The 12,452-nt window shown below is 36.5% G+C and overlaps 1 protein-coding gene across 5 annotated transcripts in view; it reads left to right on the top strand.

The window, feature by feature from the left end:
• DPP10 (dipeptidyl peptidase like 10) overlaps nucleotides 1-12,452 on the top strand; it is a gene marked incomplete at both ends in the record, with an annotated part of 1,314,496 nt that overhangs the window by 1,208,410 nt on the left and 93,634 nt on the right. For all 5 annotated transcript variants that reach the window (XM_082631553.1, XM_082631552.1, XM_082631551.1 and 2 more), the window contains one exon: nucleotides 2,544-2,641. In XM_082631553.1, the coding sequence (XP_082487679.1) occupies nucleotides 2,544-2,641 (98 nt within the window). The remainder of the gene's footprint in view (nucleotides 1-2,543; nucleotides 2,642-12,452) is intronic.

Raw genomic sequence — 12,452 nt, 5'->3', positions numbered from 1 at the left:
CCTTTCTTTGGATCAAACTTCTGATGTGTGTGATACGCTCCCACAGATGTGCTAGTCATTTTTTTAATGAAGACTCTTTTTTTTTTTTTTTTTGCAGCACGCGGGCCTCTCACTGCTGTGGCCTCTCCCGTTGCGGAGCACAGGCTCTGGACGCGCAGGCTCAGCGGCCATGGCTCACGGGCCCAGCCACTCCACGGCATGTGGGATCTTCCGGGGCACGAACCCGTGTCGCCTGCATCGGCAGGCGGACTCTCAACCACTGCGCCACCAGGGAAGACCAAAGACTTTATTTTTTAAAAGCAGTTTAAGATTCATAGCAAACTTGAGGGGAAGGAAGATATTTGTACCATATACCCCCAGCTTCCACTTAGCACCCCCCATTAGAGTTGTGTTTTTTATATAATTGATGAAACTCCATTGACACATCATAATCACCCAAGGTACAGAGTTTACATTACAGTTCAATCTTGTTGTTATGCATTATGGTTTTGGACATATGTGTAATGAAAAATACAGAGTATTTTTCACTGCTCCACAAATCCTGTTACTTTGTCTATTCATCCCTCCTCCCTCCCCTCCATGTTCGTTATTTTTAATAACTTAACAAAACATTCTTGAGGAGCTATTACTGATTATTGGTGGAATGCATTATGTTGCTTCTGCTCCTGATTTAACTCTGGGTTTTGTCAGTACCAATTCCTTGAACATGAATCTTTCTTTGGTATCTTTAAATCAGTTTTATCATTCCCTTTAGATTTTTGTCAGGTCTTTTAATTCAACTCGCTTTTAATTTCCGTATCCTTTTCTGTATATCTCACATGGTCTTCTCTTCACAAAGCAGCTACACCACAATGATACTAGTGTGTTGTTTAGAAGCACATTGAGCCACAAGTAGCCAATTGATTCTGTTAATTATTTATTCACATCAACATTCTTTCATTCATTCATCCTACATGCTTGAGATATATTGGCATAAGTTCCCATTTCTGCTCCCCAGGAGTTCACAGTTTGAAGGCCGTTGCCTAGGAATGAACGGAAGCAAATCTAGAGCAGTTAAGAGCATCCTGGGGTTAAATACTAGCTCCCTCAGTTACTGGATGTTTCACCCTGCACAATTTGCTATAAGCTTCTCCATTTTCATCTGGAAAATGGTTATAAATAAGACTTAGAACTGTAGTAGGAACATATAATAAGATAATTCATGTGATGCTTTAACACATAGTAGGAGCCAGAAACATATGAACTGCTATACAGCATAGTTATTATTTCATAAATTTTGATTTAATAAACTCAAATTACATTTTCTTACCACTGTCTTTCTAGTCTTCATGCCAGGTACGTAGTGAGGGCATTCTCCATGGCCCACATCGCAAGGGACATTTATACCTCATTTAGTATTCATTATAATTTAAAAGAAAACCTATGATGACTAATGCATGGAAGAAATTAGGTATTGTGGAATTTTAAACATGTGGCACTGGGATTGGGTAGGTTTTCTTTTTCTTTCTTCTTCTTTTTTTTTCAATTAGCCAAGCTTTCTTCCCTTTGCTTTTCATATCCTATAGTGTGAGCAGCTGCTTTATCTACTAGTTGTTTTGTAAAGCCAGCCCTTCTGGTGCCATTCTAGGGGAAGAACACAGAACATTGCCTAATGAGTAAAGTCATCGTGATTTTCTATCACCTTTAATTGTCTGACTAAAATGCTAGAGAAGCAGCAATCTACAAAAACAATTGAAAGCAATCATGTTGAATTTAAAATCATTTCTACTTCAGAGAAATTAAACTTTTTTCCCCATTGTAACACAAAATTGTAAAAGAATCAAAATGCATTTTCTTTTCTCTTTCTGACTTACTCATATATATAGAATGTAAAAAAAGAAAAATTGGTACTGATGAACCAGTGGCAGGGCAGGAATAAAGACGTAGACAGAGAATGGACTTGAGGATATGGTGTGAGGGGTGGGGGAGGGAAGCTGGGGCAAAGTGAGAGTAGCATCGACATATATACAATACCAAATGTAAAATAGATACCTAGTGGGAAGCAGCAGCATCACAGAGTGAGATTAGCTCGGTGCTTTGCCATGACCTAGAGGGGTGGGATAGGAGGGTGATGCAAGGGGGGGGGATGGTGGATATATGTATGCATATGGCTGATTCACTTTATTGTACAACAGAAGCTAAAACAGGGGCTTCCCTGGTGGCGCAGTGGCTGAGAGTCTGCCTGCCGATGCAGGGGACACGGGTTTGTGCCCCGGTCTGGGAAGATCCCACATACCGCAGAGCGGCTGGGCCCGTGAGCCATGGCCACTGAGCCTGCGCGTCCGGAGCCTGTGTTCCACAACGGGAGAGACCACGGCAGTGAGAGGCCCGCGTACCGCAAAAAAAAAAAAAAAAAAAAAAAAAAGAAAGAAAAGAAAAAAAAGAAACCAACACAGTATTGTGAAGCAATTATTCTCCAATAAAGTTCTATTAAAAATGCATTTTCTTTCTTTCTCAATATATTCTAATAATGTATTTGCATTGCAACTTTCATTTTCTCAAAGGCAGGTCAAGTGAACCCAACAATCAAATTATATGTTGTAAACCTATATGGACCAACTCATACTTTGGAACTCATGCCACCTGATAACTTTAAATCAAGGTATGTAATTTCAATTTCACTTTTACCAGAAGATAGATCTCTTAACTCCAATTATCATTTTGTTGCAACTTAGAGAGAGATGTGATCAGCTCAACAAATTCACTTGAAAATAAAACTGAGGTTGCATCCATTAGTGTAGGAATGAACTCATTGTGGATCTCTTGTTGTTCCCAGGAAGCATATAGAGTTTTGAGGTCATTACCAGCACCACAAAATGACTAAATATACTGATACCAAGAATTAGCTCTTTGGCAGGAGATGTGACAGAGAGATGGGGACAAAGGATAATTTTCCATTGAATTTTCTTCCTGAAAATAGTCACTCAATGTTTTTAAATGGTCCTCTTTCAAAGAGTATAATCTTCATAAAATGTGTGTAATTTTCCAACTTTTTCCCTATAACTTGCCAATGATTCCCTAGCTTTGTTTTCCACGCAGAGAAATTTAATGAGATTTTGTTTTGAAATATCCTACATAAGAATCTTGCTTATTTAAGTCTGAGTGGGGAGAAAAGAAACGCATTTTATGGGTCAGAAACATAATTTTAATATTAGCAAAATTTCTAGTATTTGAACAACTAATCAAATGACCATGTGGATTGTGAAATCCAGAGTGGTCTCAGACTTCAAAGGTGATTCTTTCAAATATTTTAATCCTGTGAAAATTTACAGCAGTCCTGGAGATGGAATAGGCAGCTGATTTAGGAAGATAGTTTTATACTATATTGAATGGTATAAGGCTAAGCTTAGAGTTTGTTTTGATGACATCAAAAATAATCACAAGGTGACTGATTCAAGTAGAAATTCCATTCAGTGTTCCATTGACATATTTGGGAAAATTTCATCATATTTGGGATTTTCACAGATAGTTCAGCCTTTACCATGTAGAAATTGTTCCTACTTGAAAAGTTATTAAAAATATATGGAATGCTTACACTGGAAAGGCCCCCATTAATGATCTAATATAAACTGTTCCTATTATTGATGGAAAAGATGGGGCCCAAAGAAAAAGTATGCTTAAGATTAGTTGGTAGCAGAGGTAGAAAGTGAAGTAAAGCCTGTTTCAAGTTATAGAGCATTTCATCTAGGTTGTGATGAAAGATCTTACAGGGTCATTAAAATTGGTGTATAGAATACAGTACAGCTGACTAAATCTTATGAAACTTCTACTTCTGAGCTTGGTTTACCAGCCATGAAAGATTTGGACACAAATGAAGCAATTATGAAAATTATTAATATTTTATGTGATCCTTAAGGCTTATCTTTTACTCTGGTTTGTTCAGTGCTCTGAATTAACAATAAAGAGCATTAACCTGGCGTGTTTGAGTCACATCTCTATTGTGTGACCTTGGATAAGTCACTATACCTCTCTCTAAGCCTGAATACCCTAATCTTAAAATAATAATTTCTCATTTTTATCAGTTTTTTAAATCTTTGAAATGGAAGTCAATTTTATGATATCCAGGTTTCTTTCTAATAGAAGGTAGTGATTCCTGACCTTGATGCTGTTACCTAAGAGTCTTTCTAATGAATTCACCAGGTAGGACATAGCAGTGTCATCAGATACAAAGCTTTGTAAAGACAGAATCAATTGTCATTATTAGAGTATTAGTTACGCATATATCTGTTTAATACTTGAGGTACAATGTGATCAAATTAGTCACCCATTGTGAAAAGATATCACATATCTTTAGATGTTGGAAATCCAGTACATAGAATGGTATACTAGATCCCTCTAAGAATGAGGAAGACTCCTGTGAAGAAAAAGTTCTTAACTGTAATTCAGGGATGTTGGTTTAGCAATGAACTTGGTCTACATTTGGGGGAGTCGTGTAATACCCTATCTGCACAATGTGTGTAACACGTTTCTTTTTCTGCCTCGTAGTTATGTAAGTGCCAGTTGTGGCATGTGAAACCACAGTTGGCACTTTGGGTGCACCAAAGTGTGTGATTTACTCTTTTTGTTGGAAAACTCAAGACCAAAGTTTACTTCAGAATGTTTTCTTCAATATTCCCCAGGAATATTCAGTTTTTATGTTTCCTTACTCACTCGTTCCTGGTGAAAGCTTTAGTCCAATTTCCTATCACCTGCATTTAACCTCTCTGAGCACCGGTATTACTTTGATGGGCCTCCAAGCACACAAACATGAACAAAATAGAGCTATCCACGGTGCAAATCAAAGAATGCTGCATTTATCTGCACATCAAATGGAAATTAAACTCATACTTTTCCTTGATTTTGTTTTAGGATTATCAATATCTATAATATTTAACACTTAGTACTTCAGCCATATGGAAATTTGCTAGAAAACGATTGTGCCCTCCCTAGTTAGATAGACATTTGAGATCTAAAAGAGCATAACATTTTCCATAATTTATTGGTCAGGGTCCTGGAAATTAAAAACACTCAAGAGGGGTAATTGAAGTGCAGTTAATTAAGGGACTTATTAACAAAGATACGCACGGGATTAAAAGGAAACTCACAAGGGACAGGAAAGCAACACAGAGTCTGCAATAGCAGAAAGCCTTTACTGCCCCAGCACTGAGGGAGCAAGGGGCAGACTCACTTAGGAAACCTGAAGAGGCTTGTAGCTGAAGAACAGAATGGACCAACAGGGCCTGTCCACAGGTAGAACAATTAAGTAATTGCCAAACCGGGCCCTAATAGGAAGTGGGTCCTGGGAATAAACACCCTGAACTCTCTCCTCTAAAGCTTTGAGTTCCTACAGAAGTCTCTCTTGGGCTAGGGATCCTCGTTGTAGAGTCCAGCCTCTGGAGACCTTGGGGGTGAGTGGTAAGGGGCAAATTCGAGAATAGATTTGGCAAATGGGGAATATTCAACAGACACGATTTAAGGATAATATTTGCCAGAAAATTTATCATTCTTATTACTTTAGGGATGTGTTGGAGATGTCCAGAAGAGCACACAATAATTTGACGCCATGTGAAAAGTGTTCTGTCTCTGTTTCTAGTTGTGTTTCTGTCCCTGTCTTTGTGTGTGTGTGGTGTGTGTCCTTCAATCTCTCTGTCTCTCTCTCTTTCTCCACACACACACACACACACACACACACACACATGCATCTATGGTTTACCTAAGTAATACTTGTACTTTTCCTAAAAACCTGCTATATTTTTCTCAAGTGCTTTGTAGATTATGTAACGAATCATGTTTCAGCTGTTTGCATCAGTGTATTTTGGACATGGAGTTTACCCTTGGTGACACCTGGGTATCTCCTGTAACTTATTTTCCTTTATCTGTCTCCCTAATTTTATTTACCACAGTATTCTTAAATCATTCTAAGCTAACACAAATTCTTTTTATTTTTTGAAAATGTTAGCTCTATAAATATACAAATTAATAGTTTGTTGGTACCAGTATTAGTAGCAATTTTCCCATATTTATTAGTGACAGTATTCCCATAGGTATTGCAAGCCTATGTACCTTTATTGGAGAATTTAGGTATGAACTTAAAAATACATAGTTAACTTTTAGAGGAAATATTTTTATAATAATGAATCATGCAGATTTAGAGACTTGTCACATTGTTTTGGAGAAGTGGTTACCTCCTGTGTTCATTCATCTCCAGGCTGAAGAATAAAGACAGTGGTTTGTCTTTAGGTTCTCCTCACTCTCTGTCTTTGACATTCTACTTACCAGAAATCTTTCTTCAGTCATCCACCCTTTCTGACACATTGTTCTCAGCCTGTTTCATTGATATGACACTGTCATATTGCCCCTGTCATTCTGGGCTTGAACTGCCTTGGTTTTTCTTCCTATTTAATTGAAGTATGTCTAGTCTGTGTCTCTTATTCTGCCAGTGAATGTCTATACCTTCCAATAAAATCTAATTAATAAATTTATCTGTATTGATGGAAGTGACCCTTCTTACAAGTAAAGCATGGATATTAACAGAGGTCTTTGGAGGACACTAGCTATGAGTTGGTCATGAATGTCATCACAATACACTTGTGGGTTATCTGGAAGAGAGTGAGTTCAGAGTAACCATATGTGCACAAAGACTGTTGTGAACAGAGTAGTGATTGGACAGGAAGCCAGTGAAAACACAGGTTTGACTGCTAATATACCTGTCTGCTGGTGATGCTGGTGCCTCCATTCCACATACCCTTGTGAACAATTGGATCTCTTGTGCCAGACCACCCAGCTAATAGAAAGTCTTTCTTGACTTGAGTGCAATCCCTCTAACCCGCTTGTCTCTGTCTCTGTGGCTCAAGAGGACCAGATCCTCGAGGACTTCCTGGGTAATCCAGAGCCATGGAGACTAGGAACAAGCAGGAAATCCAGTTATAAGGAAGGGACACTTTCGCTGGCCACTGGTCATGGGACACCAGATCTAATGTGTTCATGAGATGGAGTTCCAGGAGGACAGCCACATCTGCAGCAGGCAGGCCAAGGAGTGTGGCATTTTCAGGTAAGGGCACTTCCTTATTTCCTTATTCAGAGGAACCCTGAATACTTATATGCAAACTGAACAAGTCATTATAAATCATAAGGAGATGTGCACCTAGGACCTTGGAACAAAGAAAGAATACAGGATGTAATTTAGTTAGTAAATACCTTTCCTCCCTTCTTACGTGCCAAGTTCTACTTATCTTTCATTTTGGATATTTCCAACGCTTTATTATGGAAATCTCAATGGTTGGAAATTACCCCAATGGACTTTACAAGTTCTATTTTGGGGAGAACTCTCATCCTTATGAATATATGTACTAAGATATCTCACATAAGACTAAATTTTGTTTATGAACATGAGATACTTTATGTACAAACACACAAAATCATATTATTTAATCAAAGAGAAATGTAAGTGGTATGACTATAAATAATTTTTGTTTGTTTTTTGAAATTTTGAACTTTATTTTATTTATTTATTTATACAGCAGGTTCTTATTAGTCATACATTTTATACACATCAGTGTATACATGTCAATCCCAATCTCCCAATTCATCACACCACCACCACCACGCCCCCACCACTTTCCCCCCTTGGTGTCCACATGTTTCTTATCTACATCTGTGTCTCTATTTCTGCCCTGCAAACTGGTTCATCTGTAACATTTTTCTAGGTTCCACATACGTGTGTTAGCATAAGGTATTTGTTTTTCTCCTTCTGACTTACTTCACTTTGTATGACAGACTCTAGGTACATCCGCGTCTCTACAAATGACCCAATTTAGTAGTGCTGCAATGAATATTGGGGTGCATGTGCCTTTTTTGAATTACGTTTTTCTCTGGGTATATGCCCAGTACTGGGATTGCTGGGTCATATGGTAATTCTATTTTTAACTTTTTAAGGAACCTCCATACTGTTCTCCATAGTGGCTGTATCAATTTACATTCCCACCAACAGTGCAAGAGGGTTCCCTGTTCTCCACACCCTCTCCAGCATTTGTTGTTTGTAGACTTTTCTGATGATGCCCATTCTAACTGGTGTGAGGTTATACCTCATTGTGCTTTTGATTTGCATTTCTCTAATAATTAGTGATGTTGAAGAGCTTTTCATGTGCTTCTTGGCCATCTGTATGTCTTCTTTGGAGAAATGTCTATTTAGGTCTTCTGCCCATTTTTGGATTGGGTTGTTTGTTTTTTTAATATTGAGTTGCATGAGCTGTTTATATATTTTGGAGATTAATCCTTTGTCCATTGATACGTTTGTAAATATTTTCTCCCATTCTGAGGGTTGTCTTTTCATCTTGTTTATGGTTTCCTTGGTATGCAAAAGCTTTTAAGTTTCATTAGGTCCCATTTGTTTATTTTTGTTTTTATTTTCATTACTCTAGGAGGTGGATCAAAAAAGATCTTGCTGTGACTTATGTCAAAGAGTGTTCTGCCTATGTTTTCCTCTAACAGTTTTATAGTGTCTGGTCTTACATTTCGGTCTCTAATCCATTTTGAATTTATTTTTGTGTATGGTGTCAGGGAATGTTCTAATTTCATTCTTTTACATGTAGCTGTCCAGTTTTCCAGCCCCACTTATTGAAGAGACTGTCTTTTCTCCATTGTATATCCTTACCTCCTTTATCATAGATTAGTTGACCATTGGTGTGTGGGTTTATCTCTGGGCTTTCTATCTTGTTCCACTGATCTGTATTTCTGTTTTTGTACCAGTACCATATTGTCTTGATTACTGTAGCTTTCTAGTATAGTCTGAAGTCAGGGAGTCTGATTCCTCCACCTCCGTTTTTTTCCCTCAAGACTACTTTTGCTATTCGGGGTCCTTTGTGTCTCCATACAAATTTTAAGATTTTTTTGTTCTAATTCTGTAAAAAAAATCCATTGGTAATTTGATAGGGATTGCATTGAATCTGTAGGTTTCTTTGGGTAGTATAGTCATTTTCACAATATTCATTCTTCCAATTCAAGAACATGGTATATCTCTCCATCTGTTGGTATCATCTTTAATTTCTTTCATCAGTGTCTTATAGTTTTCTGCCTACCAGTCTTATGTCTCCCTAGGTAGGTTTATTCCTAGGTATTTTATTCTTTTTGTTGCAGTGGTAAATGGGAGTGTTTCCTTAATTTCTCTTTCAGATGTTTCATCATTAGTGTATAGGAATGCATGAGATTTCTATGCATTAATTTTGTATCTGGCAACTTTAACAAATTCATTGATTAACTCTAGTAGTTTTCTGGTGGCATCTTTAGGATTGTCCATGTATAGTATCATGTCATATGCAAACAGTGACAGTTTTACTTCTTCTTTCCCAATTTGGATTCCTTTTATTTCTTTTTCTTCTCTGATTGGCGTGGCTAGGACTTCCAAAACTATGTTGAATAATAGTGATGAGAGTGGAAATCCTTGTCTTGTTCCCGATCTTAGAGGAAATGCTTTCAGTTTTTCACCATTGAGAATGATGTTTGCTGTGCATTGGTCATATATGGCCTTTATTAAGTTGAGGTAGGTTCCCTCTATGACCACTTTCTGGAGAGTTTTTATCATAAATGGGTGTTGAATTTTGTCAAAAGCTTTCTCTGCAACTATTGAGATGATCATATAGTTTTTATCCTTCAATTTGTTAATATGGTGTATCACATTGATTGATTTGCATATATTGGAGAATCCTTGCATCCCTGGGATAAATCCCACTTGATCATGGTTTGTGATCCTTTTAATGTCCTGTTGGATTCTGTTTGCTAGTATTTTCTTGAGGATTTTTGCACCTATATTCATCAGTGATATTGGTCTGTAATTTTCTCTTTTTGTAGTATCTTTGTCCGGTTTTGGTATCAGGGTGATGGTGGCCTCATAGAATGAGTTTGGGAGTGTTCCTTCCTTTGCTATTTTTTGGAAGAGTTTGAGAAGGATGGGTGTTAGCTCTTCTCTAAATGATTGATAGAATTACCTGTGAAGCCATCTGGTCCTGGGCTTTTGTTTGTTGGAAGATTTTTAATCACAGTTTCAATTTCATTACTTGTGACTGTTCTGTTCATATTTTCTATTTCTTCCTGGTTCACTCTTGGAAGGTTGTTCTCTTCTAAGAATTTGTCCATTTCTTCCAGGTTGTCCATTTTAGTGGCATAGAGCTGCTTGTAGTAGTCTCTTAGGATGCTTTGTATTTCTGCGGTGTGTGTTTTAACTTCTCCTTTTTCATTTCTAATTTTACTGATTTGAGTCCTCTCACTTTTTTTCTTCATAAGTCTACCTAATGTTTTATCAATTTTGCTTATCTTCTCAAAGAACCAGCTTTTAATTTTATTGACCTTTGCTATTGTTTTCTTTGTTTCTATTTCATTTATTTCTGCTCTAATCTCTATGATTTCTTTCCTTCTGCTAACTTTGGTTTTAATTTGTTCTTCTTTCTCTAGTTTCTTTAGGTGTAAGGTTAGATTGTTTATTTGAGATTTTTCTTGTTTCTGGAGGTAAGATTGTATTGCTATACACTTCCCTCTTAGAACTGCTTTTGCTGCATCCCATAGGTTTTGGATTGTTGTGTTTTCATTGTCATTTGTCTCTAGGTATTTTTTGATTTCCTCTTTGATTTCCTCAGTGGTCTCTTGGTTATTTAGTAACGTATTGTTTAGCCTCCATATGTTTGTGTTTTTTACGTTTTCTTCCCTGTAATTGATTTCTAATCTCATAGCGTTGTGATTAGAAAAGATGCTTGATATGATTTCAATTTTCTTAAATTTATTGAGGCTTGATTTGTGATCCAAGATATGATCCATCCTGGAGAATGTTCCATGCACACGTGAGAAGAAAGTGTAATCTGCTGTTTTAGGATGGAATGTCCTATAAATATCAATTAAATCTATATGGTCTATTGTGTCATTTAGAACTTGTGTTTCCTTATTAATTTTCTGTTTGGATGATCTGTCCACTGGTGTAAGTGAAGTGTTAACGTCCCCCACTATTATTGTGTTATTGTTGATTTAGTCTTTTAGAGCTGTTAGCAGTTACCTTATGTATTGAGGTGCTCCTACGTTGGGTGCATATGTATTTATAATTGTTATATCTTCTTCTTCGATTGATCTTGTGACATTCTTGTCTCTTGTAACATTCTTTATTTTAAAGTCTATCTTATCTGATATGAGTATTGCTACTCCAGCTTTCTTTTGATTTCCATTTACATGGAATATCATTTTCCATCCCCTCACTCTCAGTCTGTATGTGTCCCTAGGTCTGAAGTGGGTCTCTTGTACACAGCATATATAGGGGTCTTGTTTTTGTATCCATTCAGAAAGCCTGTGTCTTTTGGTTGGAGCATTTAATCCATTCACGTTTAAGATAATTATGAATATGTATGTTCCTATTACCATTTTCTTAATTGTTTGGGGTTTGTTTTTGTAGGTCCTTTTCTTCTCCTGTGTTTCCCACTTAGAGGAGTTCCTTTAGCATTTGTTGTATAGCTGGTTTGGTGGAGCTGAATTCTATTAGCTTTTGCTTATCTCTAAAGGTTTTAATTTCTCTGTCGAATATGAATGAGATCTTTGCTGGGTAGAATAATCTTGGTTGTAGTTCTTTCCCTTTCATCACTTTAAATATTTCCTGCCACTCCCTTCTGGTTTGCAGAGTTTCTTCTGAAAGATCAGCTGTTAACCTTTTGGGGATTCCCTTGTATATTTTTTGTTGCTTTTCCCTTGCTTCTTTTAATATTTTGTCTTTGTATTGAATTTTTGGTAGTTTGATTATTATGTGTCTTGACTATAAATAATTTTTAACTTAATTTTATACCTAACTTAGTGTTCTCTTTAAAAACCATTTATTCACTAGATTTGCACCAGTTGAATTTTAATGTTTTTTAAGTATGAATTTTCTTTTAAATCAAGATTTCATATTTTATATAGTTAATATAATATGTCAATGTCTGGGAAGACATTACAAAGATGTTCTTAAAACATTTCACCTGAGGGCACTTTGAAAGGAAAATACTCAAAATGAATATTTAAATTTTGTTTGTTGTTCCTGTTATTTATTTTAAAAACCATTCATATTAATTCGTCTCACTTGGCACAAAATATAATATTAGTCACTTTAGCTAAATGAGACAAATTTCTGATCAGGTTTGAAATTCTTCTATATGTCAGTTCTCTCCAGATTTTTCAATAACTATTACCACCTTGATTTTGCAGTCTCTGGTCAGTTGTTTACAACAAACAAATTATTTTTTGCTTCAATTTTGCACAACATTTATGCCAATTACTCAGAAATATATATTATCACTATTCAGCACTTTTTTCCTGATTAATTATAGTATCCACTATCATTTTTCTCCATGCTAAGCCTTCTAGGTAAATTTCTTAAAAGTTAATGCCTGTATTTTTCCCTTTTTAATATTCACACTGCCCAATATGGT

This window comes from Mesoplodon mirus (assembly GCF_964341445.2).
Source record: "Mesoplodon mirus genome assembly, chromosome: 8".
NCBI classification, from domain to species: Eukaryota; Metazoa; Chordata; class Mammalia; order Artiodactyla; family Ziphiidae; genus Mesoplodon; species Mesoplodon mirus.
Note: the sequence above shows the minus strand (reverse complement) of the source record. Positions and strands in the feature narration are given on the sequence as shown.